Genomic DNA, 23,954 nt, shown 5'->3' on the forward strand with positions numbered 1-23,954 from the left:
CGAAATTCGCACGAAAATTATTTCAAAATTCAAACCGTGCATGGCCAGCATTAGTTACAAAATTAACTGACAGAAACAAAAAAAAATGTTCCCGGTCTTTTCTCTTTTTCAGTAAAAAAATTTAAATCCAGCAGTGATTAAATACCACCCAAAGAAAGCCATTTGTGTGAAGATGATTAAAAATTAATTTAGGTACAGCAATGCATGACCGCGCAATAGTAATTCAAAGTGCGACAGCGCTGAAAGATGGCCTGGGCAGGAAGGGGGTGAAAGTGCCCTGTATTGAAGTTGTTAAATTCAAGACGTAGCTGAGTGTAGTAAGATGTCCGCTGCCTTCTTCTGACTGCAGGTGTTCTGTCAGATTAGCAACCCTGGTAGCTGTGGAATGCATGCACAGCTGACAGAACTTATTATTTTTAGAAAAAAACAAAAAACATACATGTTATACTGACCTGCTCTGTGTAGTGGTTTTGCACAGAGCAGCCCGGATCCTCCTCTCCTCTGTTCCCACTTTGGCACTCCTGTCCAGTGCTCCCTTAGCAAGCAGCTTGCTATAAGGACACCTGAGCTGAGCAGCTGCTCTGTGTTTTCATTCAGACATGGAGCTAAAGCTTGGCCCCACCCCATCTGTAGGGGTGCAACGGATCGTGCCCGGGTCGACCTGTTCGGATCGGCACAGTATGCAATCCGCGGAACGCACCGCCGCCTTAAAAAAAAAACGCGGCTTCGGCCTAGCTTCGGAGCGGTCGGCCATCTTGGTACACTCGGCGGCGGTGCGCGCTGACGTCATCACCCCTCCCTCTGCTCGTGGATCTTTTCTATTCTGCAAGAGCGCACTGACTCTGCATGCAACCTGAGTACAGTGAGACGGACCGAGTACATCAGTACAGTGAGTTGGCTAATGGCTATTACAGGGGAAAAATGGCTATACACACAGTGTTACTGTTTACTAGTGTGGGGGCAATGTTGGCTATGACTATTATTACAGTGGCAAAAATGGCAATTACAGTGTTACTGTTTTACTAGTGTGGGGGCAATGTTGGCTATGGCTATTAATAATAGCCATAGCCAACATTGCCCCCCCACACTAGTAAAACAGTAACACTGTAATTGCCATTTTTCCCACTGTAATGTTCCCAAAAATGTGTCACAATTGTCCGATGTGTCCGCCATAATGTCGCGGTCACGAAAAAATAAAAAAAAATAAAAAAAAATAAAAAAAAAAAAAAATCGCTGATCGCCGCCATTGGTAGTAAAAAAAATGTAAATAATAAAAATTTAAAAAAGACAAAACTTTTGTTTGTCTTGTGTTTTTTTTTTTACTGATCCGAAAATGATCTGATCCGTGACTCCTGATCCGAGGATCAATCCGATCCGTGAGTTTTTTGATCCGTTGCACCCCTACCCATCTGTCATCCGATTGGCTCACTAGCTGTGATTGACAGCAGCAAGAGCCAATGGTTTCCACTGCTGCCAAAAGCCAATCAGGAGTGCAAGACTCTCCCAGACATCACTGGATCAAGAGGGAGCTCAGGTAAGTATTAGGGGGGCTGCTACACACAGAAGGTTTATCTTCATGTATAGAAGGTAAAAAACAAAACAAAAAAAAAAAACTTGTGCCTCGTTTACAACCACTTAAAGGAATGCATGCAATAAAGACCACACCCCACAGCTTTCCAGGAAATCCCCAGCACAGTTTACTTTCATTTCCACACACAATGTTAGATCATTTAAAACGAATAAAAAGGGATTTTCCAGAAAATAATAGAACCCATAATCTAAGTAGTATGCCTTTGTGCAATACTGAATAGAGTTCCCACATTCAATAAGTGGTATTAAAGGTTCAGCTTTTTTTTTTCCCTTATACCTGTTCTGTGCAGTGGTTTTGCACAAAGCAGCCCCGGTCTCCCTCTTCTCAGGTTCCCCGCTGATGCTCCTGGCTCCTCCTACTTGACCAGTGCCCCCCACAAGCAAGCCACTTGCTATGGGGCACTGGTTTGTGCTCTCTCAGTGGCTCACTGGCTTTGACTGAAAGCAGTGGGAGCCAATGGCTGTCTCAACTAATGAGTAGAGGGAGTGCCAGGACAGCCAATGCTCTCATACACATCGCTGGACCAAGAGGGGGATGAGGTGAGTATTAGGTGGGGTGCTGTACCAGGATATTGTTTTTTTACCTTCATGCACAGAATGCATGAAGGTAAAAAACCTTCAGCCCTTACAACCACTTCAACCCACTGTCACACCAACAGGACACAATAACTTACTAAATTCCACTGCAGCCACCCATACAGCAAACGACTGTATGCAGCTGTGCTTGTGCACACACCAATGCCTTGTGTACCAGTATTTACCCTTGCTAGTGTGCACAGCGTATTTCCCAAATCACAATAGCGGCAGGGGTAAACACTGCTTCACATGCTTTCAGTAGATGGAGCAATAAATTACTAAAGAAGTCGTCGTTTGCCTGAAATTCTCAAATACACAATCAGGTTCACCACCAACGTCAGGCAACATTTAAATACAATGTAAAAATACATATAAGATCAATGAACAAAAGAAAGTCAAAAACTTATTGTATTGGACTAGGGCCGAAACAACTAATCGATTAATTTCATAATCGATTAGTTGTTGATTAATCGATTACAATTTTCATAATCAATTAATCGGCCAGTAACATAATGGGGTTAAAACAACTAAAATTAGCCCTCTATAGTACAAAAAAGCAAATCACTACTGTAAATATTACTTTCACTGTCCCACAGTAAAAAATGAACACCTTACAGTAGCGATTATTTGCTCTTTTTGTACTTATTTTTGTTTTTTTTAACCCCATTATGTTACTAAACATCTCAGGCCTGGGTCGCACCTCTGTTTTTTGGTGCTTTTTGCAGAAACACACTACAGTTCATTTACATGTTTTCCTATGGGACACGTTCACATCCATGATTTTTTTCCAGCTGCTGCGTATTTGGAAAGGGCAAGGAGTTTTTAACGCAAAACGGTGCTGTTTTTTTTTTTTTTGGTTCAATATACTTCAATGGAGAAGCTGCAGAAAAACATGTAATGTGTTTTTTGCTGCAATTTGTGTTTTGTAATCTGCCCAACAACAAATTAGTAAGGCGATTATCCGATTAATCGAAACAATAATCGGCCAACTAATCGATTATGAAAATAATCGTTAGTTGCAGCCCTATATTGGACTCAAATTTGCACATGCAGGGTTTTTATAACAGAAGAGACCCCACCATAAATGCCTCCCCCTGCCTGTCAGCAGTAATGTAATCTGAGCTGTGCATGCACAGCTCGGACCACATTTATGGCACCCGATGTGTGCTGTGACTCCAATACACATGACCTCATCCTAGCCGAAGAGATGAAACCCAGAACAAAGATCGGTGGAGATGGAAGAGCCCGGGACCAGTCCTGACAGCTCTGCGCTGGAGAGCTCCGTTTGACAGGCAAGTCTGTCATAGTGTGCTAGTATACTCCAAAGAAACACATGGGGCAAAGTCGCACAATCGCCTTACATTCCTCAGGAGCAGGGGTACTTATAAATTCAAGTACACAAATAAGAAGATAGTTGCTGTACTAGGATTTATCTTTTAAACCAGAACAATAGCAGATCTGCACACACTTTATGACAAGATTAAAATGTTGGGACCCTTCCGCTGTTCAGGTTGAATAACAGGAAATGACTGTTGGAGTCTTTGGACCACAGTCTCCCGATTTGTTATAACTATGTTAGGGAACCTGTTATTTATCTAATGTATGTAGACTTCTTGGACGAGTTATTGCCCATTACTGAACTTCATAGGTTAACATGTGTGTTATGTCGTCATGTTTTATAAAACACATACCTTAAATAAAGATTTAAAAAAAAAAAAAAATGTTGGGACCCTAACATAATGTTAAGAAATATAATTTTATTTTTTAAAATAAAATTTAGAGTCATGGCTTAGCCACTGGAAGGTATACAGCCACATGGTCAGCATGATAGCCAGGACACTAGCATTTTCAAGATGCTTAAAGTGGAACTTTAGTCACAAAATTAAGTCCTGCTAAATATATCTTCAGGATGGCCCCTTTTGCAAAACATAAAAAATAAGTGTCTTTACTGTTTAAAATCCAGCAATACATTCCCTCACCCTGCTCTGCACATGCTCAGTTGCTTTCTATTTTTCAGCACTCCAAAAAAAAAAAAAAAATGTAGAGGCGGATCTGCTGACAGCCTGAAGATTTTCTGCTGTTCAGAGAGTCTGGACTTCAGCAAAATGGCAGCCTCCTGCAATAAGAAACAGGAACAATGCTGGAGGCAATTTACAGCACACACTAATTTTGGTTAATATTGTTCAATATTAATGTGGAATGTATGTTCCTTGCCCTGATCCTCTTCTTAGGTCCCCTACCGGCACTTCTGGCTTCTCTTCTTCAGTGAGTGCCCCCAAAGTCCCTTTGTATGGGGGCACTCATGCATGCTCGCTCCTGAGCCACACTGTCTGCATCTATGAACACAGACAGTGCAGCTTAGCCCCAGCACAGAATTTGACTGACAGCAGCAGGATCCAATGCCTCCTGCTGCTATCAATCTGTCCTGTGAGGAAGGAAAGAGTCTATGATCTCATGTACAGTGCGCATCAAGGTAAAAAAAAACACTAACAAAAGATAGTCCATATTTTTCACTCATAAAGGAGAATTCCTTTAACAAAACTCTGTTAAATAATGTTTTTTGTATTAACATATCCCACAGTAACTAGCTCTGCAAGAATGCCACAGCGGTATTTATGTATAAAATTGGCACCTATCAATGAATAAAATACGATTTCACCAGGTGACAGATATTACAGTGGGACATTTTTCAGCAGATATACCTCAGACACTACCACTCTGGCAAGGGTAGGTATTTGTGAATATAAATGCAACTATGGGGAAAAATAATGCAAAATCCCCAGGCTTTCACCCCCAGCCGAGGAGATAATAAAAAATCAATAGCTCTCTCATTCAGAAGATCAAGCACTGACTGTTGGGGAGGACTTTGAATACACACATAGCTATATGGACACAATGTCTAACAATCAGCAGATGGTTTATGTCTCATGATATCTGCGCAATTTTTAAACACTTGACCTCCAGGCCTTTTTCTGACTTTTTGCTAGAAAATTTGTTGAAACCCCCAACTATTATATATATTTTAAAGCAGAGACAGAGAACAAAATGGTGGTTTTGCAATTTTTTCTCGTGTCACACGGAATTTGCGCAGCAGTTTTTCAACTGCTAGAATTGCTGACCAATAGGCCAAAAAAAAAAAAAAAGGAACATACCGGGGTGATGACTTTAGCTGCAAGCATCATCCCAGTATAACTGCTTTCAGTCCAGCGACGTATGGGTGCGTTGCTCGTCGGCAAGTGGTTGATTAAATGCATATTTTCAAGGAATATTTTTTTTTAGCTCATACAAACAATAAATCACCTAATATTTTTTGTAAAATATAAGGGATGGGGCTGCGTCAAGTAAATAAATACCAAACATGTCAAGTCTTAAAATTGCATAAGCAGTGATATGGAACAAACTAAAGACCGTCCATAGGCAATGCTTTATAAGCCTCCACAGGTTATCAATGTCAATTTAGAATTGTTGCACTCTTTCTGACATTCACAGGGGTACCCTGCAATGTCTCCCTGGCCCAACACTGCAGCTAATTAAGCACAAATTGTGCTTGACTAACTGCTTCCCTGGCTATAAGGCTGCATTCACACCTGAGCGTAGCGTTTTGCCACGATTTTGTGGCTTTTTTTACGGCCTTTTTTACCGCTGCGTTTCTTACCACAATTTTGGACAGGTCTAGGGTCACCAATGTTAAAAACAAAAAAACGCCCAAATACGCTCAAGTCGAGCGACAAAAAAGGGTCCAGAACTTGTTTGAGCTTCAGGCGTTCAGCGTCAGGCGTTTTGGAGATGTGAATCATCTCCATTGAATAATAATTTATTTTTTCCCCCCTCTAACGTTTTGGAGCTTCATGCTTCCGGCGACAAAACGCTCAGGTGTGAATGCAGCCTAATAGTCAGGGAATGAAAGCTCTGAAACCAGATGTGACAAAATCCTTGTCGCTTCCAGGTTCATTTGTCACAGAGGGGATTGGTTCACTTTTACATAACAGTGAAAAGAACATGTCCCATGAATAAGTTGTAATAACGAAACATGTCGGGTTTTTGACCACACAGTCTATCTCTGCAAATAAACGTGACCTGTTTGGATGCCGAGTGCTTTAAAGTTTGAACCAAGTTTGGATTTGCAGTGCTACCTGACAGTGTTCCACGGCACCGTGAGTAGGAGGAGATCTTTTTTTCTTGCTGATCGGGGGTCCGCCGTGACCACTTCTCACCAGTTGAATTTTTGGAGGAGTGAATTGATGCGACACATTGCTGTTCTACAAGTTTTGTTTGTGAGTGTAACTTTTGAAGTTTTAATTTGGTGTGCTATTAAAGGGTCACTAAAGGAAAAACTTTTTTTAGCTGAAATGACTGTTTACAGGGCATAGAGACATAATAGTTAACTGATTCCTTTTAAAAATGATTAAAAATTGATAAAAAAACAATCATATAATGTGCCTGCAGTGTAGTTTCGTTTTTGCTGTTGTTTTCTGGTTCTCTGATGTACAGAGAGCCACTAGAGGGCAGTCAGCCAATAGAGAGCAGTGATACTTTGTCTAAAACTCCTCAGCACCAATCCAGTTTCGTTTTACACACAATAATCACATTAGTGACCACCGTGAGAAATCTCCCAGCACTGTGGTTATCAGGAAACAGGCAACCAGCAAGTGTCCAGAACAGAGACGATTTACTGCAACATGAAAGCAAAATGAACAATGAGGACATGAAACCAGGACTGCAGTAAGGTAAAGGAAGCTATTTAGCTAAAAAAAAAAAATTCCTTTAGTGACTCTTTAAACCTTTTGCGGTATCACACTATTTGCACTTCTTTGTTTCTTCCTACAATCTATGTGGACCTTTTGAGGGTTACATCGTTTATTCATCTGTACCAACTGGAAACATCTTTATTTGCCTATGTGCCAAAACACGAGAGTGAGAGGCATATTGGTCTGGTGAGTGTCCATTTTGATGGGGAAGGAATCACAGATCACTATCGGGTGTGGTGAAAGTTCTTGAAGATCGCAGGATCCTTAAAGCGGGGGTTCACCCTTAGAGGGCACTTTTCCCCCTTCGCTTCCTGCTCGTTATTACTAGGGGAATCGGCAATTTATTTAAAAATATGTGCAGTACTTACCCGTTTACGAGACGCATCCTCTCCGTCGCTTCCGGGTATGGGCTTCGGGAATGGGCGGTCCTTCTTGATTGACAGGTTTCCGAGAGGCTTCCGACGGTCGCATCCATCGCGTCACGATTTTCCGAAAGAAGCCGAACGTCGGTGCGCAGGCGCAGTATAGAGCCGCACCGACGTTCGGCTTCTTTCGGCTACGAGTGACGCGATGGATGCGACCGTCGGAAGCCTCTCGGAAGGCTGTCACTCAAGAAGGAACGCCGGCTCCCGAAGACCCATACCCGGAAGCGACGGAAGAAGATGCAGCTCGAAAACGGGTAAGTACTGCACCTATTTTAATATAAATAGCCGATTCCCCTAGACCGAACGAGCAGGAAGCTAAGGGGAGATTTTTTTTTTTTTTTTAAATGGGTGAACTCCCGCTTTAATCACATGAACTTTTATTTATCATTCATGATTTATTTTTTGACTTTTAAAGACTTTTTTTGCACGTTTAGTGCTCCTAAAACTCACGTTTCTTTATTTTCACGGGTGTTTATGAATACTCTCACAGTTTGTGATTAATGTTCACTTAGTATATGAGGTTTCAACACTATTGTATATGGTTTGTGATAGTGTTTATATTTATTAGAATATGTACACATATTTGGTTAGCGCTGTTGTAATTTGTTGTCACTCTTGAGGGAGTATTATCATTTTACACTTTTTTTCAGTGAAAAGAACAAGCTTATGGCTGCAGCCATTTGCCTGCGTTACCGCCTTTACATAAATATTGTGGTAGACAAGAGCAATAATTTTTTTTACACATTCTTCAACAGAATTTTTTTTTAAGACAATCCATTCCTGTGCTCTTATGCTAGCCTGGGGGTTGTGTGTTGGTTGCCAATTTTGTGTCTACATCATTTAGGTGGTATATTATCCTAAATGTACTTCCTACTGGGGAAATTTTACTATAGAGCTGCGATTTTCTTTTCCTTCCCCCCTTCCTACTATTAACACAATTGAGGCCTGTGGGGAGTTGGTGATTCTCAGTTTGGTGTGGTTAGAGGTCACCGGGCTTTTGATCCCAAACTTGTATACAAGCATCAAAGTTTCACAGAACCTGAAAAAGTGGAATGCTTGGGACATTTTGTACACTTCAAATAAAGTTGGTACAAAACAAAAAAGGGAGTCATGTGATGCTTGGAATCATGCTCTACACTGCAGCTGGCAAGAGAGCTGCCTCAGTGGTGAACCACTGCTGTGTAAATAAAGCCTCAGAGCTCACTCCTGTGAGGGTGAACAGTGATAGCTAGGTGTCCCATAGCAACATCCAGAGAGTTGTCCAGTCAGGCTTCATGAAGTGCATAAATGGTCTATGCATATAGCAAAGGGCATTATTCAGCACCTTTATTTTTTTTCTACAGACACCCCCTAATCTGCACAGGCTAAAGTAATAATGACACCCCCTAATCTGCACAGGCTAAAGTAAACTAACCCTTTCGGTGTCACAATTGAAGTTAGTGTGGTGAGTGGTGGCGTGGACAGAGCACATGGGAAATAATGGGGGAGATTTACTAATACTGCACACACAGAATCTGATGAAGCTGTGCATAGTAACCAATAAGCTTCTATGTTTTTTTGTCAAAGCTTAGTTGAACAAGCAAAAGTTAAGCTGATTGGTTACTATGCACAGCTGCACCAGTTTTAGTAAATCTACCCCCCATGTAGGTCTATGTGCCCCTGTGTTTAGCCTGCTCTGAGCTATGCAGACTGTGTGACCAGACTGGTGCAGGGATTAGCGGGTAGGGGTGTCAAGTCCTGATGTTGGTCAAAGATGGCGCTGAAGACAGCAGCACCTGCCATACCTGAAACAGACAGGATGATTCAGAGTGGAGTAATTCTGGGTATCATACATTGTATTTACAGAGGATAGGTCCCCTCCTATGATGGATACGGTACATTGTATACACAGGGGACGGGTAGTGTACAGGTCAGGTAGTGTACATTGTATACACAGGGGACGGGTAGTGTACATTGTATACACAGGGGACGGGTAGTGTACATTGTATACACAGGGGACGGGTAGTGTACATTGTATACACAGGGGACGGGTAGTGTACATTGTATACACAGGGGACGGGTAGTGTACATTGTATACACAGGGGACGGGTAGTGTACATTGTATACACAGGGGACGGGTAGTGTACAGGTCAGGTAGTGTACATTGTATACACAGAGGACGGGTAGTGTACATTGTATACACAGAGGACGGGTAGTGTACAGATCAGGTAGTGTACATTGTATACACAGAGGACGGGTGGTGTACATTGTATACAGAGGACGGGTAGTGTAAAGGTCGGGTAGTGTACATTGTATACGCAGAGGACGGGTAGTGTACATTGTATACGCAGAGGACGGGTAGTGTACATTGTATACGCAGAGGACGGGTAGTGTACATTGTATACGCAGAGGACGGGTAGTGTACATTGTATACGCAGAGGACGGGTAGTGTAAAGGTCGGGTAGTGTACATTGTATACGCAGAGGACGGGTAGTGTACATTGTATACGCAGAGGACGGGTAGTGTACATTGTATACGCAGAGGACGGGTAGTGTACATTGTATACGCAGAGGACGGGTAGTGTACATTGTATACGCAGGGGACGGGTAGTGTACATTGTATACGCAGAGGACGGGTAGTGTACATTGTATACGCAGGGGACGGGTGGTGTACATTGTATACACAGAGGACGGGTGGTGTACATTGTATACAGAGGACGGGTAGTGTAAAGGTCGGGTAGTGTACATTGTATACACAGAGGACGGGTAGTGTACATTGTATACGCAGAGGACGGGTAGTGTACATTGTATACACAGAGGACGGGTAGTGTAAAGGTCGGGTAGTGTACATTGTATACGCAGAGGACGGGTAGTGTACATTGTATACGCAGAGGACGGGTAGTGTACATTGTATACGCAGAGGACGGGTAGTGTACATTGTATACGCAGAGGACGGGTAGTGTACATTGTATACGCAGAGGACGGGTAGTGTACATTGTATACGCAGAGGACGGGTAGTGTACATTGTATACGCAGGGGACGGGTAGTGTACATTGTATACGCAGGGGACGGGTAGTGTACATTGTATACGCAGGGGACGGGTAGTGTACATTGTATACGCAGGGGACGGGTAGTGTACATTGTATACGCAGGGGACGGGTAGTGTACATTGTATACGCAGGGGACGGGTAGTGTACATTGTATACGCAGGGGACGGGTAGTGTACATTGTATACGCAGAGGACGGGTAGAGTACATTGTATACACAGAGGACAGGTAGTGTACATTGTATACACAAGGGATCCTCAAATTACGGCCCTTCAGCTGTTGCGAAACTACACATCCCATGAGGCATTGTAAAACTCTGACATTCACAGACATGACTAGGCATAATGGGAATTGTAGTTCCTGAACAACTGGAGGGCCATAGTTTGAAGACCCATGTGGGTGGGTAGTGTACATTGTATACACAGAGGACAGGTCACCCCCTATGATAAATATATGAGGGGGGGGCCCCCCATGTGACACACTCCTCTGCATGACACAACTTCTCCTATCCCCCATAGTATGTATTGAGGAGGAGGCACCAGGTTGACAATGGAGCAGAGGAGTGCCTAGGCAGTGCCCGCCCCCCGCCGGGTGATGTCAGTATGAATGGGGCACGGGTGGCAGCTCTCTCACCTCCTCGCTTTTCAGCACCTCTTTGAACTCCCTCTTGATTCTCTGTGCGGCGATATTTGCCATGTCTGCTCCGTTCTCTGCTCTCGCCGGCCTGTCAATGGATGTGGCGCTGGCCTGGCTGCAGTGACACTCAGCGGCTCTCCCGGGCCCGGATTCCTCAGCCTCCCCCGCCCCGGTGAACGAGCCCCCGACACAACACTCAACGGCAAAATGGTGGCGACGAGCATGCGCAGTGCGGTCCGCTGGAGGCCGCAGGAAGAACTTCCTGACAGGGCCCCGGCAACGTCATCCGAGCCCGTAACGTCACCTGATACCGCCTGCACTCCGCGGCTTTGTGCGCATGCGCAGATTCTGTTGCCGCTGCGGGGTTTACCTGCAAAGAGCAAGCTAGTCATTGACAGCAACTTTGCATTGCATAACTTTACTGGCCACTGCTTTATTTTACTCTGCATAATTTTATTTTACACGACGTAACTTTACTGTCCACTGCTTTACTTTACTCTGCATAATTTTATTTTACACTACATAACTTTTCAGTGCACTGCTACACTCAGCCACCTTTCACGACAAGTCGCACCCTATTGCCGGTGACTTGTCGTTAAGGTTCCCCTAACGAGAAAGTTCCTTTAAGGACTGCGCAGGCGCAATCTTTGCCGACGGAAATCTCCGAACCTCGGCCGGCATCCAGGCTCATTCTTTAACATCCCCGTGGATTGGCGGATGTTAAAAAAAGAGCCTGGAGGCCGAGCGAGCCGTCCGAGCGAAGCAAGGACGTGAGGCCGACTAACCACTTTCCTCAAATTCCACTTCGCCCTGGATGCCGGCCGAGATTCAGAGATTTCCGTCGGCAAGGATTGCGCCTGCGCAGTCCTTAAAGGAACTTTCTCGTTACCCGGAACCATATCAGCAGATCACCGGCAATGGCACTGTTCAAATCGGTGCAACGTCAACTTTGCTGTGCCGCATCAATTTGAGAAAGTAGTTCCTGCACTACTTTTAGGCGATTTCCATAGACATCTGTACATGAAGCCTCACAGATGTCTACCAAGTGATATGCGAGTTTGAAATCACGCAATTCCAGATGAGGTTGCACGATTTCAAAGCCGCATTCAATTTGAACGAGGGTTTAGGGCCCTTTAACGCAAAATGCAGTTGTATGCATTTTAAACTGCACTCCAACTTTATAGACGGTACAAAATCAAGGTAGGCCTAGGTGCATATGCAGTTTAAATCAAGGTAGTCCTCATTGCAGTGCAGTTTAGTTTAAAAAAAAGTAGAGCATGCTGCATTTTTCTGCGCACCATGCCGATTTAAGCCAAAAACATAGAAAAATGCACTGCAACTGCAGAACAAAATGCATTAAAGCACGTTTCAAATGTGCTCCACATGCATACTGTACAATGCTTGACTGTAACTTGCACTACTGCATTTAGGCTCCATAAACACGTGCAAAAGTGAGCACTTTTACGCACAATCAAAATACCGAGACACTCCTGCAACATCGCTGGATCTAGATGGGCTCAGGTAAGTATTAGGGGGGCTGAGGCACACAGAAGGCTTTTTGTCTTAATACATAAAATGCATTAAGGTGAAAAACCTTCTGCCTTTACAACCCCTTTAAAGCGGGGTTCCACCTGCGATTTTTTTTTTTAAATAAGGACACTTACCTGTCCTAGGCGCTGCGATGTCGCCCCCCCCCCCCCCCCGAGGCTGATGCCGCGTACACACGATCATTTTTCGGTATGAAAGAAAACGTCATTTTCAGCATGTCCAAAAAACGAAGTTTTTCCAACTTCATCATTAAAAACGACGTTGCCCACACATCATCGTTTTAAAAAAATGATGAACAAAGCGCAGTGACGTACAACACGTACAACGGCACTCTAAAGGGGAAGTTCTATTCACCTTTGGGCTGCTTTAGCTGATTTACTTGTTAGTAAAAGACGATTCACGCTTTTCTGTCTGTTACAGCGTGATAAATGTGCTTACTCCATTATGAACGGAAGTTTTACCAGAATGAGCGCTCCCATCTCATAACTTGCTTCTGGGCATGCGCGGGTTTAAAACGTCGTTTTAGCCCACACACGATCATTTTTTACAACCCGAAAAACGACATTTTTTAAAACGACGTTAAAAAATGCAGCATGTTCGAAAAAATTTTTTTTTCGTTTTTCAGAAACTGAAAAACGGTGTGCAGCCCACACACGATCATTTTAAATGACTTTTTTTAAACAGCGTTTTCTTTCATGCCGAAAAATGATCGTGTGTACGCGGCATCATCCCTCGATCCTGGCAGCTCCTGGCGCTGCCATCCTTACTGAGGGAAACAGGCAGTGGAGCCTTGCAGCTTCACTGCCCGTTTCCTACTGCGCATGCGCGAGTCTCACAGCGCTTTTGTGAATGGGCAGCTGCTTTCTGGGATACACACAGTTCCCAGAAGGCAGCGCGCCCCACTCCCCAGAAGACACCGGAAGGAGGACGAGGAAGAAGACCTGCCGCGGACTAGGAAGAGGCAGATTAGAAACATCCGCATAGCAACTGGCATTTCTGGTAAGTAAAAAAAATATTTATTTTTTTTTGCAGGTTTTTGGTGTAAGTTTTTTTTTTAGGGTGGAACTCCACTTTAAGACCAACTACGCTGGCATTCAGAGAGACACCAATGTATAGAGTGGGTCATATATGCAATGGGAAGATGTCATGAATGTAGAGTTGCCACCTTTTCTTCAAGCCAAACCCGAACACTTTAGCCGCACAGGGCACATTTTTTTTCGTAGTATACACAATAGGATTATAAAAGACCTAGGGCACCTTTGGGTGCCTCAAGGAGAGTGGTAATGCAGCGCGCGGCGGCAAACAGTGGGTGTGGCCAAACTGCTCTTGCTGACATCATGGCTCCCCCTCAGTGATGCCAAACCTGCCCCCAGACAGCGGCCCACATCTCCTGAATGGCAACAGATTTTTGTGTGACTACCTCAGTTACTTGGGGAGCCACAGCCCAGTCTAAATAATGTGTGCGGGTTTCAGGCAGACTGAAACCCGGACACAAGATCCCAAACCCGAACTGTCCGGGTGATTTCTGGACAGGTGGAAACCCTACATGAATGTGACAGCTTCCTGCTTAGGGCTAATCGGTTGCTAGGACTGGCAGCCTGGCAACTAATGACACATCACTGGTCACATTTAGCTGCTGGCAAGGAGATTCCCTTTCCACCAGCTAAATGTAAACAAAGTGCAGGGATGCTTGCTGACCTCATTACCCAAATAAGGTAATAGCCATATTTGATCATTGATGGGAATCTTTTGGATGGCAGCTGAATGTGGTTGGGGATCAGGGCTCAAGTCCTGCGGGAACGCGTGGGAACGGAGTTCCTGCACTTTTTTCACAGCAGGAACGCAGTTCCCTTTGCAGGACTAGAGCAGCCAAGAGCAGCCGAGCTGTCCGAGCCAATCCTTCACTAAGCGGCGATGCCCAGCTCGAGTCACTGTCAGGGGCAGGCGAACCTTAGTCATCCTTTATGTTACTGGCTGCTTCCTGTATATGGATTCATCAGGTAGTGTGTGGGTATTCCGTCACTTCCTCGATGCCGCAATGTCTCCTGGGAGCTTTTGTCATTGTTCCCAGGAGACAAAATTACTTACTTGCAAAATCTTATAACAAACATCTTTGTTTTTGTTTTCGCTTGACATTAGGCGTGAGCAATTCTTATTGCCCAAGGCCCCAGACATGCAGTTCTGGAAGCTGGGCAGCTGATTTAAAAAACTGGTTGCTAACTTTTTTAGCTGGCTTCTAGATTCTAGCAAATTTGTCAAGCCTTGCCCTACTATCAAAGATGGGGCACTATTACTCCCCCTAATACCAGTGATGGGGCACTATTACTCCCTCTAATACCAAAGATAGGGCACTGTTACTCCCCCTAATACCAAAGATGGGGCACTATTACTCCCCCTAATAACAATGATGGGGCATTGTTTACCCACTGACGCCAGGACATTTTCTGCTCCCACTGGCCACAACCCATCCAGTGTGCTGCTTTTACTCACTGTCTGATGCTATCGCTTCTATTTCGGAAACCGAAAAGGAGAGAAGAGGCCGTAAATTCCTGTGCCTGTGTTTTATAAACGCAGGCACATACTGTGATTTGTCAGAACCCATCAGTAGATCCAGGGCAAAAATGATTGGTCTGGACCTGAAGACTGATCGGTGCTGGAGCAAATCACAGCACCCCCAGGCACACGTGCACCCAGCTGGGGAACACAGATCACGTACATATATGTGATCCTGCGCAGCGTGGAATCACGTACATATATGTAATCCTGCGCAGCTCGGCCACCCTGTAGCAGTAAAAGTGGTATGGGGCAGTCGGGAACTGGTTAATGCATGAAATAGGTGGCTAAATATTGCAATGCATCATATCTTGGTGTGATTCGGGGAGTAGTAAAATGTGTGTGTCTAAGGATTGGGTTGGTGAATACAGCGCTCCCAACCTGGCTCAAAGATGCTGCTTGCCAGGGCCATCTTACTGAGCAGGCACCCTTGGCACTGCCCAGGGGCCCCATGTTCACTTGGGGCCCCATCAGAGCCACACAAAAAGAAGTAGCAGTGGGGCAAGGGAGTCGGGCTGAGCGGGCACAGGCCGTCTGGCGGCTGCTGGCATCTTCGAAAGCACCTGCCAGCTGGACTGTCACTGCCTCCCTGAGTGACTGTCTGTATTGAATCACCGAATGTTAGTGGCTCCGCCTCCACCCACCGCCCAGCCGGGACTCCGTGGCTGGGAGCGGGTCAGTTGCACATTGAACTGTGGCTCTCTTTGGCTGTGCAGATCCTGTCACTCAATGTCTCACTCGCACTATTCCTATGAGTCCGACATTGAGAGAGACGGGATTCAGTGGACGTGATATATTTGGATTTTGCAAAAGCGTTCGATACAGTTCCGCACACACGGCTCATGTGTAAGGTAAGGTCTACAGGATTGGATATATCAGTTTGTAAATGGATAGAAAACTGGCTGAAAGACAGAATTCAGAGAGTCGTGGTTAATGATTCTTACTCTGAATGGTCCAATGTTATGAGTGGTGTACCCCAAGGTTCAGTGCTGGGACCCTTACTTTTCAATATATTTATAAATGATATTGGGTCTGAGATCAAAAGTAACATTTCTGTCTTTGCAGATGACACCAAGCTATGCAGTGGAATAACGTCCTTACAGGATGTCTCCAATTTACAAGCCGACCTCAATGCTCTGTCTGATTGGGCGACTAAGTGGCAGATGAGGTTTAATGTAGATAAATGTAAAGTTATGCACTTGGGGGCTAAGAATATGCATGCATCATACATACTAGGGGGAGTACAACTGGGGGGGTCTGTAGTGGAGAAGGATCTGGGGGTTTTAGTTGATCATAAGCTCAATAATGGCATGCAATGCCAAGCTGCGGTTTCCAAAGCGAGCAAAGTCCTTTCTTGTATTAAGAGAGGTATGGACTCCAGAGACAGAGATATAATTTTGCCCCTGTACAAATCATTAGTAAGACCTCATCTGGAATATGCAGTTCAGTTTTGGGCACCAGTTCTCAAAAAGGATATAGGAGAACTGGAGAAAGTGCAGAGAAGGGCAACCAAACTGATAAGAGGCATGGAGGAGCTCAGCTATGAGGAAATATTAGAGGAACTGAATTTATTCACTCTTGAGAAGAGGAGAATAAGGGGGGATATGATCAACATGTACAAATATATAAGAGGTCCATACAGTGAACTTGGTGTTGAGTTATTCACTTTACGGTCATCACTGAGGACAAGGGGGCACTCTTTACGTCTAGAGGAAAAGAGATTTCACCTCCAAATACGGAAAGGTTTTTTCACAGTAAGAGCTGTGAAAATGTGGAACAGACTCCCTCCAGAGGTGGTTCTGGCCAGATCAGTAGATTGCTTTAAGAAAGGTCTGGATTCTTTCCTAAATGTACAGAATATAACTGAGTACTAAGATTTGTAGGTAAAGTTGATCCAGGGTAAATCCGATTGCCTCTCGGGGGATCAGGAAGGAATTTTTTCCCCTGCTGTAGCAAATTGGATCATGCTCCGCTGGGGTTTTTTGCCTTCCTCTGGATCAACTGTGGGTATGGAGTTGGGTGTATAGGATTTTACTGTGTTTTTTTATTTTGTTTTTTCTGGTTGAACTGGATGGACTTGTGTCTTTTTTCAACCTGACTAACTATGTAACTATGTAACTATGTAACAGTCAGAATATCCTCAGGGGTTCTGAGTGAGAAGGGCTCTTGTAAAGTAGCCAATCCCTGCAGTCTCTGAGCTAGCAGCCCCACCCCCTGATGTGCACAGATACTCACACGGCATGGTGCTAGATACTGTAGGTGTGTGTGTACAGCTGCTGCATGCTTGGAGGATTGGAAATTGGTGAGTCCACATTCCAAATGGCTGTATGTGGTGGCTGACTGTTTTATCAATTATTTTACAATACTTGTGTAGCACTACCACCGTAGGAGCTGCTGGTTTAGATTTTGGGTCTTACAAGTTACCTCTAAGTTTGTTGTCAAGGGAAGAAAGTCTATAGAAATTGCAATGTCCACACAAGATTTAAAACCTTCAACTGTTATGCCGCGTACACACGGTCGTTTTTTGTCTTGTAAAAAAACGCAGTTTTTTATCATGATAAAAAACGACGTTTTTCAAACTTCATTTTAAAAAACGACGTTGCCTACACACCATCGTTTTTTCAAAATGCTCTAGCAAAACGCGGTTACGAACAACACGTACGACGGCACTCTGTTCCATTCAAGCTCGCGTCATAACTTTCTCTGAGCATGCGCGGGTTTAAAAACGTAGTTTTAAACGTTGTTTTAGCCCCCACACGATAATTTTTTATGACACAAAAAACGACGTTTTGAAAAACGACATAAAAAATTGAAGCATGTTCGAATTTTTTTGTTGTCGTTTTTCAGAAGACATAAAACGACGTTTTCCCCACACACGCTCATTTTAAATGAAGTTTTTAAAAATGTCGTTTTTTTTTATCACAAAAAACGACTGTGTGTACGCGGCATTAGGTTTTATTTTTGCTGCAGTAAAACTTGTGGAGAAAGTAGAAGGTAGAAGGTAGAAGGAGAGAAGTGGGAAGGTTCCGGTACGCAGTACAGAGCACATACAAAAATATCTAAAGTTCCAGTATTCACCACTCACTCCTGAGTGGGTATTGCTCACCCGGATAGACCCCTCTCACATGGCCCAGCAGCCGGGATGATGCACGGACAGTATGAGAACAGTCAGATGGATTTCAGAGATCCTCTGCCACAGGATTAAAGTCCCAAACTTCCAGCCTTATGCCACGTACACACGATCATTTTTCGGCATGAAAAAAAAACGACGTTTTTCAGCATGTAGAAAAAACGTAATTTTTCCAACTTCATCATTAAAACGACGTTGCCCACACACCATCGTTTTAAAATAAAATGCTCTAGCAAAGCGCGGTGACGTACAACACGTACAACGGCACTATAAAGGGGAAGTTCAATGCGAATGACGCCACCCTTGGGGCTGCTTTAGCTGATTCCGTGTTAGTAAAAGACGGTTCGCGCTTTTCTGTCTGTTACAGCGTGATGAATGTGTTTACTCCATTATGAACGGTAGTTTTACTAGAACAAGCGCTCCTATCTCATAACTTGCTTCTGAGCATGCGCGGGTTTTTCATGTCGTTTTAGCTCACACACGATCATTTTTTACAACCCGAAAAAACGACATCGTTTAAAACGACGTTAAAAAATGCAGCATGTTGGAATTTTTTTTTGGTCGTTTTTCAGAACCTGAAAAATTATGTGAAGCCCACACACGGTCATTTTAAATGACATTTAAATTACGTTTTTTTAATGCCGAAAAATGATCGTGTGTACGCTGCATAACAGTTGTAGCACTACCCCCGGAGGAGCTGATGGATGTTTTGGGTGGCATATTTACCTCATGGCTCCCCCGAATTCCTAGGGGTGAATGATTCGTATTGCATTTGGTAGAAGTAAAGGAATGTCCGCAACTGGTGTTCTTTGGTGTGCTCTTTATTACCCAGCCGGGTAAAAACAATAAACTTGTGGTGAGGAAAGTAAAGTTGAAGAAGAGAGATTCAGGCGTGATGATAGGGAAACAGTCATGTTCCCAAGGGTAACACTTCTCTGCACCACTCCTGCCTGAGTGGGCTTAGTGTACCCGGACAGACCTCTCTCACTGACCTGGCAGACGGAGTATCACTCAAACAATTGTAGGATAAAGTCTCTGCCACAGACCCTCCTTGGTGAACTTGAATTTGAAGAAAAGTCCCTGCCACACACCCTCCTTGGTGAGCCTCAGAAAGACACCTCTGCCACAGGCCTCTTCTGGATTATGATTATGGAGGTAATCCTCCTTAAATGAATTACGCCTGGATCTCCTTCAACTTGTCGCCCAGGTACCGACTGACAGGTGATCATTTCCTCAGTGTCCGGCTACCTTGATCCCGGTGGTTTGTCGAGGAAGTTTTGGATCGCCAGCCTCTCAATGGCGCTCCTCAGATGGACTCTCCACTGAACAGCAATACAGCTTGGGATCCTCAAAGGTGGGAACCCAGTCACTCACTGGGTCCCCGTCACTGTTCAGATGCTCCGGGCCAACATGGTCCCGGAACCAGGAAAACCGCGTGGCACACACGCCCCGGCCAGGTAGGCCATAAAGCCGGGGCGCCATGATGTGGTCACCCTAAAGGTGGGTGCCACCCTCGAAGAAGAAGACCCTGAACCAATGGCGTCTGCCTCATAAATACCCCTCCCAGCATGCACAGCGAGGTCAAACCCTCCTGATTGGCTGCTGGGAAAAAGTACCCAAACCTTGACTCCACTGCTGCCACCTGCAGCACCAGGGTTGAAAGAACACCCCAGTGTAACAGAATAGCCTACAGCACAGCCAAGCTGAGACAGAGACCCTGTTTTGCACTCAACAATTTGGATCATAGTTTAACTATACTCTGATCTCCCTCTAAATTTAACTAGCACTGGTACCATAAAGTACACAGGCACTACACACTCCTCCCACCTGAATAGACACTGGGGTAGATTCAGGTAGGGCTGCGCACTCTTACGGAGGCGCAGCGTACCGTTTTTACGCTACGCCTCCGTAAATTACTTGCGCTACGCTTCATCCACGAAGCTGTAGCTCCGTAATTTGCGCGGGCGCTCCGTAAAACTGGCCGGCGTAAGTGCGCGTAATTTAAATGATCCCGGGCCGAACGTAGTGCGCATGCTCCGTCGCAAGGACGTCATTTGCTTTAAAGCGGATCTCCACTCTAAAGTGGAGTCCCGCTGATCGGAACCCTCCCCCCCTCCGGTGTCACATTTGACACCTTTCAGGGGGGAGGGGGGTGCAGATACCTGTCTACAGACAGGTATCTGCACCCACTTCCGGCCCTACGATACGGGCAAAGGACGGGTTTTTTCCTTCCTTCCCGTCCGTCCCCCCGTTGTATGCTGGGAACACTCGGCTCCCAGCACACAGCGGGAGCCAATCGGCGGGCGCAGCGCGACTCGCGCATGCGCCGTAGGGAACCGGGCAGTGAAGCCGGAGCGCTTCACTTCCTGGTTCCCTCACCGAGGATGGAGGGGGGAGCAGCAGGGTGACGAGCGATCGGCTCGTCATCTGCTGCGATCACCGCTGGACTCCAGGACAGGTAAGTGTCCTTATATTAAAAGTCGGCAGCTGCAGTATTTGTAGCTGCTGGCTTTTAATATATTTTTCCCGTGGCACATCCGCTTTAACGTGAACGTAAATGGCGTCCAGCGCCATTCACGAATCATTCACGCAAACAATGTAATTTTCAAAACTCGCGACGCGGGAACGACGGGTATACTTAGCATTGGCTGCGCCTGCTAATAGCAGGAGCAGCCTTACGCAGAAACCGACGAACGCAAATGACGTAAAATTCGAACGCTGGGCGCGCGTACGGTTGTGAATCGGCGTGAGTATGCAATTTGCATACTCGACGCTGACCACTACGGGAACGCCACCTAGCGGCCAGCGTAAGAATGCAGCCTACGATACGACGGCAATAGAGCCTTATGCCAGTAATATGTTAGGCTACAGTCGGCGTATCAAGCTTTCTGAATACAGAAAAGTTGATACGCCGGTGCAAATTAGCAATTACGCTGCGTATCTATGGATACGCAGGCGTAATTGCTACCTGAATCTACCCCACTGTCCTCAGTGTCTCAAGAAAAGGCAATCACTCCTGAATACCTGTCCTGAATCTGCATAACAATAGAAAAGGATAGTAGAAAAGAAGAAATATAGAAAATTACAAACATTTTTAAAACATTGTCATGTATGCATTTTTTTATACAGTAAAATTGTAACTTTTTACACTCCTGACTATCTATTCTGCCCCATTCTCCGACAGTTTTGATAGCTGGTCAACCGCCTGTAAAATAAAATTGGAAGAAAAGCATGTACCAATATACAACTATTATACATTTTTAGTCCCTGAGGGGTGAACTGGAGCTGCACCTCTGCCAACTAAGGTGAAACCCCCTTTCCTCCCAGAGAGACACATCCAAATAACTATATATATACAGGCCCGGATTCACAAAGCACTTACGCCGGCGTATAACAAGTTACGCCGACGTAAGTGCAAATGTGTGCCGTCGTATCTGTGTGCAAGACCCACAAACAGAGATGCGCCTAAAAACAGGCTACACCCCGCCGACGTACCTTGCTTACGCCGCCGTAGAGTGGGCGCACATTTAGGTTGGGAGCATGGTGCCGCTCCCATTGATTAGTCATTCAAACATGCAAATTGGGGAAATACGACGAATCACGAACCTGCGTGCGCCCGACGCAGGCTACGAGAGCTGCGCGTAAGTTGTACGTCCGGCGTAAAGTTAAGCCCCATAAAGGAGGTGTAACCCAGCAGAAGACATGCAAAGGTCTGCTCCAGGGAACACAAGCCGGCCAAGCCTGCGTATTTTACATTGGACGTGTGTCTGGCTGGGCGTAGGTTACGTTCATGGCGTACGCAGTGATCCGGCGTATCTTAGGCAGTTGTTCCGACGTGGTTGTGAGCATGCGCAGAGGGATGCGCCCACGTCCCGGCGCATGCGCAATTCGTGATAAGTATCTGTCTGGCGCTCGGACCATCATTTGCATGGGGTCACGCCTCATTTGCATGGCTCACGCCCACTTCCACCTACGCCGGCGTACGCTTTCAAAACCCAGCGCAGTTTTGGGAGCACTGGCTTTGTGAATTCCATGCTTGCCTCTCTGCGCTGCGTCGGCGTAGCGTATATTATTTGCGCTACGGCGGCGTAATGTGCGCCCACTCTGTGAATCTGGGCCACATTTGCATATTGTATAGTCCGTGTCACTGGCAGCCCTGGGTACATTCAAACGTTCCCAAATTGCGTCCTGATACCAGCTCCCTCTCTTTTGTTCAATCACGGGCATAAGAGCTGGAGGTACATAGGGATATTCTCACCTGTAGTCCATGGCTACCCTTCTCATAAAAATACATTGCAGGCGAGCCAGTTTCGGCAGGGTACGGGGGTGTCCAAGTCCCAACAAAACAATAGTGCCAGGAGCTCTCTTCAGTGCAGGCAGAAGAGCAGGTATGGGGTTAACGACACTGGCGCTTGGCACTCCAACTTCCCAGGTTAGCTGTGGGACAACCGCAGGTGGTGCCGCATCCCTGGAGTGTTTCCTGCGTCTACGGGACTTGTTGGCTCAGGAAACTCCGGTTCGAACAACTTATTATCCCCATCATCCGATAAAGAGTCTAAGGCCCTGTATACACGAGGGGACATGTCCGATGAAAACGGTCCGCGGACCGTTTTCATTGGACATGTCCGCTCGGAGATTTCGGTCTGATGGCTGTACACACCATCAAACCGAAATCCCCACGGACAGAGAACGCGGTGACGTAGACGACACCGACGTTCTCTATCACGCGAGTTCAATGCTTTCACGCATGCGTCGAATCAATTTGACGCATGCGCGGGATTTCGGTTTGCTGGTTAGACGTACTAACCAGTGGACATGTCCGACGGACAGCTCTCCAGCGGACAAGTTTCTTAGCATGCTAAGAAACTTTTGTCCGCTGGATATCTGTCCGCTAGCCTGTACACACGATCGGATCTGTCCTCTGAAACTGGTCCGCGGACCAGTTTCAGCGGACATGTCCGGTCGTGTGTACGAGGCCTAAGTCCGATGTGTCATACTCCTCAGCGGACAAGCATGTACGCCCTCCGGCAAAGATATTTGCTGCATCATTCTTGCTCACAGGCAGGCCTCGACCACAGCTGTGGGAGGCCTGAGTGGGGCCCATCTTAGCGATAGCCTGCCACACAGAGACCACATTGGTTAGTGCTGTCTCCGGTACGGCATCTGCTTCCACACTAGGCACACACTCTTTCTCATCCGCATCGTTTACCTCCGGTGACACGGTTGGGGTAGTAGCCGATGGTAGAGTTAACGTAGAGGAGATGGTCACGGTCTCCGGATCAGCGATCACAGTAGTTCTAGAGGGTTCCGGCCATGGGGCCTCCTCCTTCGCGGTCACAGTCCCAGTGATCCAATCCACCTTATGCTCCCGAGGAGGTTCAGTCGGTGGCTCCACCTGGAACAAATAGCTCCGGCATCTCTTGCATCTGGCAAAGGGCAAAAGACGGACGGCCAGCTCCGAACAGCGGGGGCAGGACAGTCCGAGGGCCTCCATGCTACCGCTGGAAAATAGGACAAACTTCCCCTGGGTCCGCATTTGAATTCCGGTATCTGTCAGGGGGACTCCAGCAGCAACAGACATTGCGTTGACTCCCGGCACAGACATCGGGGATCGCAGCTTTCCAAATGGCGTTGATGGCACAGACATGTTCGCACGACCTTCACTCGTGGGCGGGCAATCACTCTGTCCTTTGGCGCCAGAACTCAGTCTGCGTCTCACGCAG

General features: G+C 45.9%; 1 protein-coding gene across 1 annotated transcript in view; it reads right to left on the reverse strand.

Annotated features, from left to right (window-relative positions):
* UBE2K (ubiquitin conjugating enzyme E2 K) overlaps positions 1–11,245 on the reverse strand; it is a 50,864-nt gene extending 39,619 nt beyond the window's left edge. Inside the window, exon 1 of the mRNA XM_040335104.1 lies at positions 10,998–11,245. Within this exon, the coding sequence (XP_040191038.1) occupies positions 10,998–11,060 (63 nt within the window). The 5' untranslated portion in view covers positions 11,061–11,245. The remainder of the gene's footprint in view (positions 1–10,997) is intronic.
* Positions 11,246–23,954: the final 12,709 nt, after the last annotated feature.

The sequence above is a fragment of the Rana temporaria genome, chromosome 1 (assembly GCF_905171775.1).
Source record: "Rana temporaria chromosome 1, aRanTem1.1, whole genome shotgun sequence".
Lineage (NCBI taxonomy): Eukaryota > Metazoa > Chordata > Amphibia > Anura > Ranidae > Rana > Rana temporaria.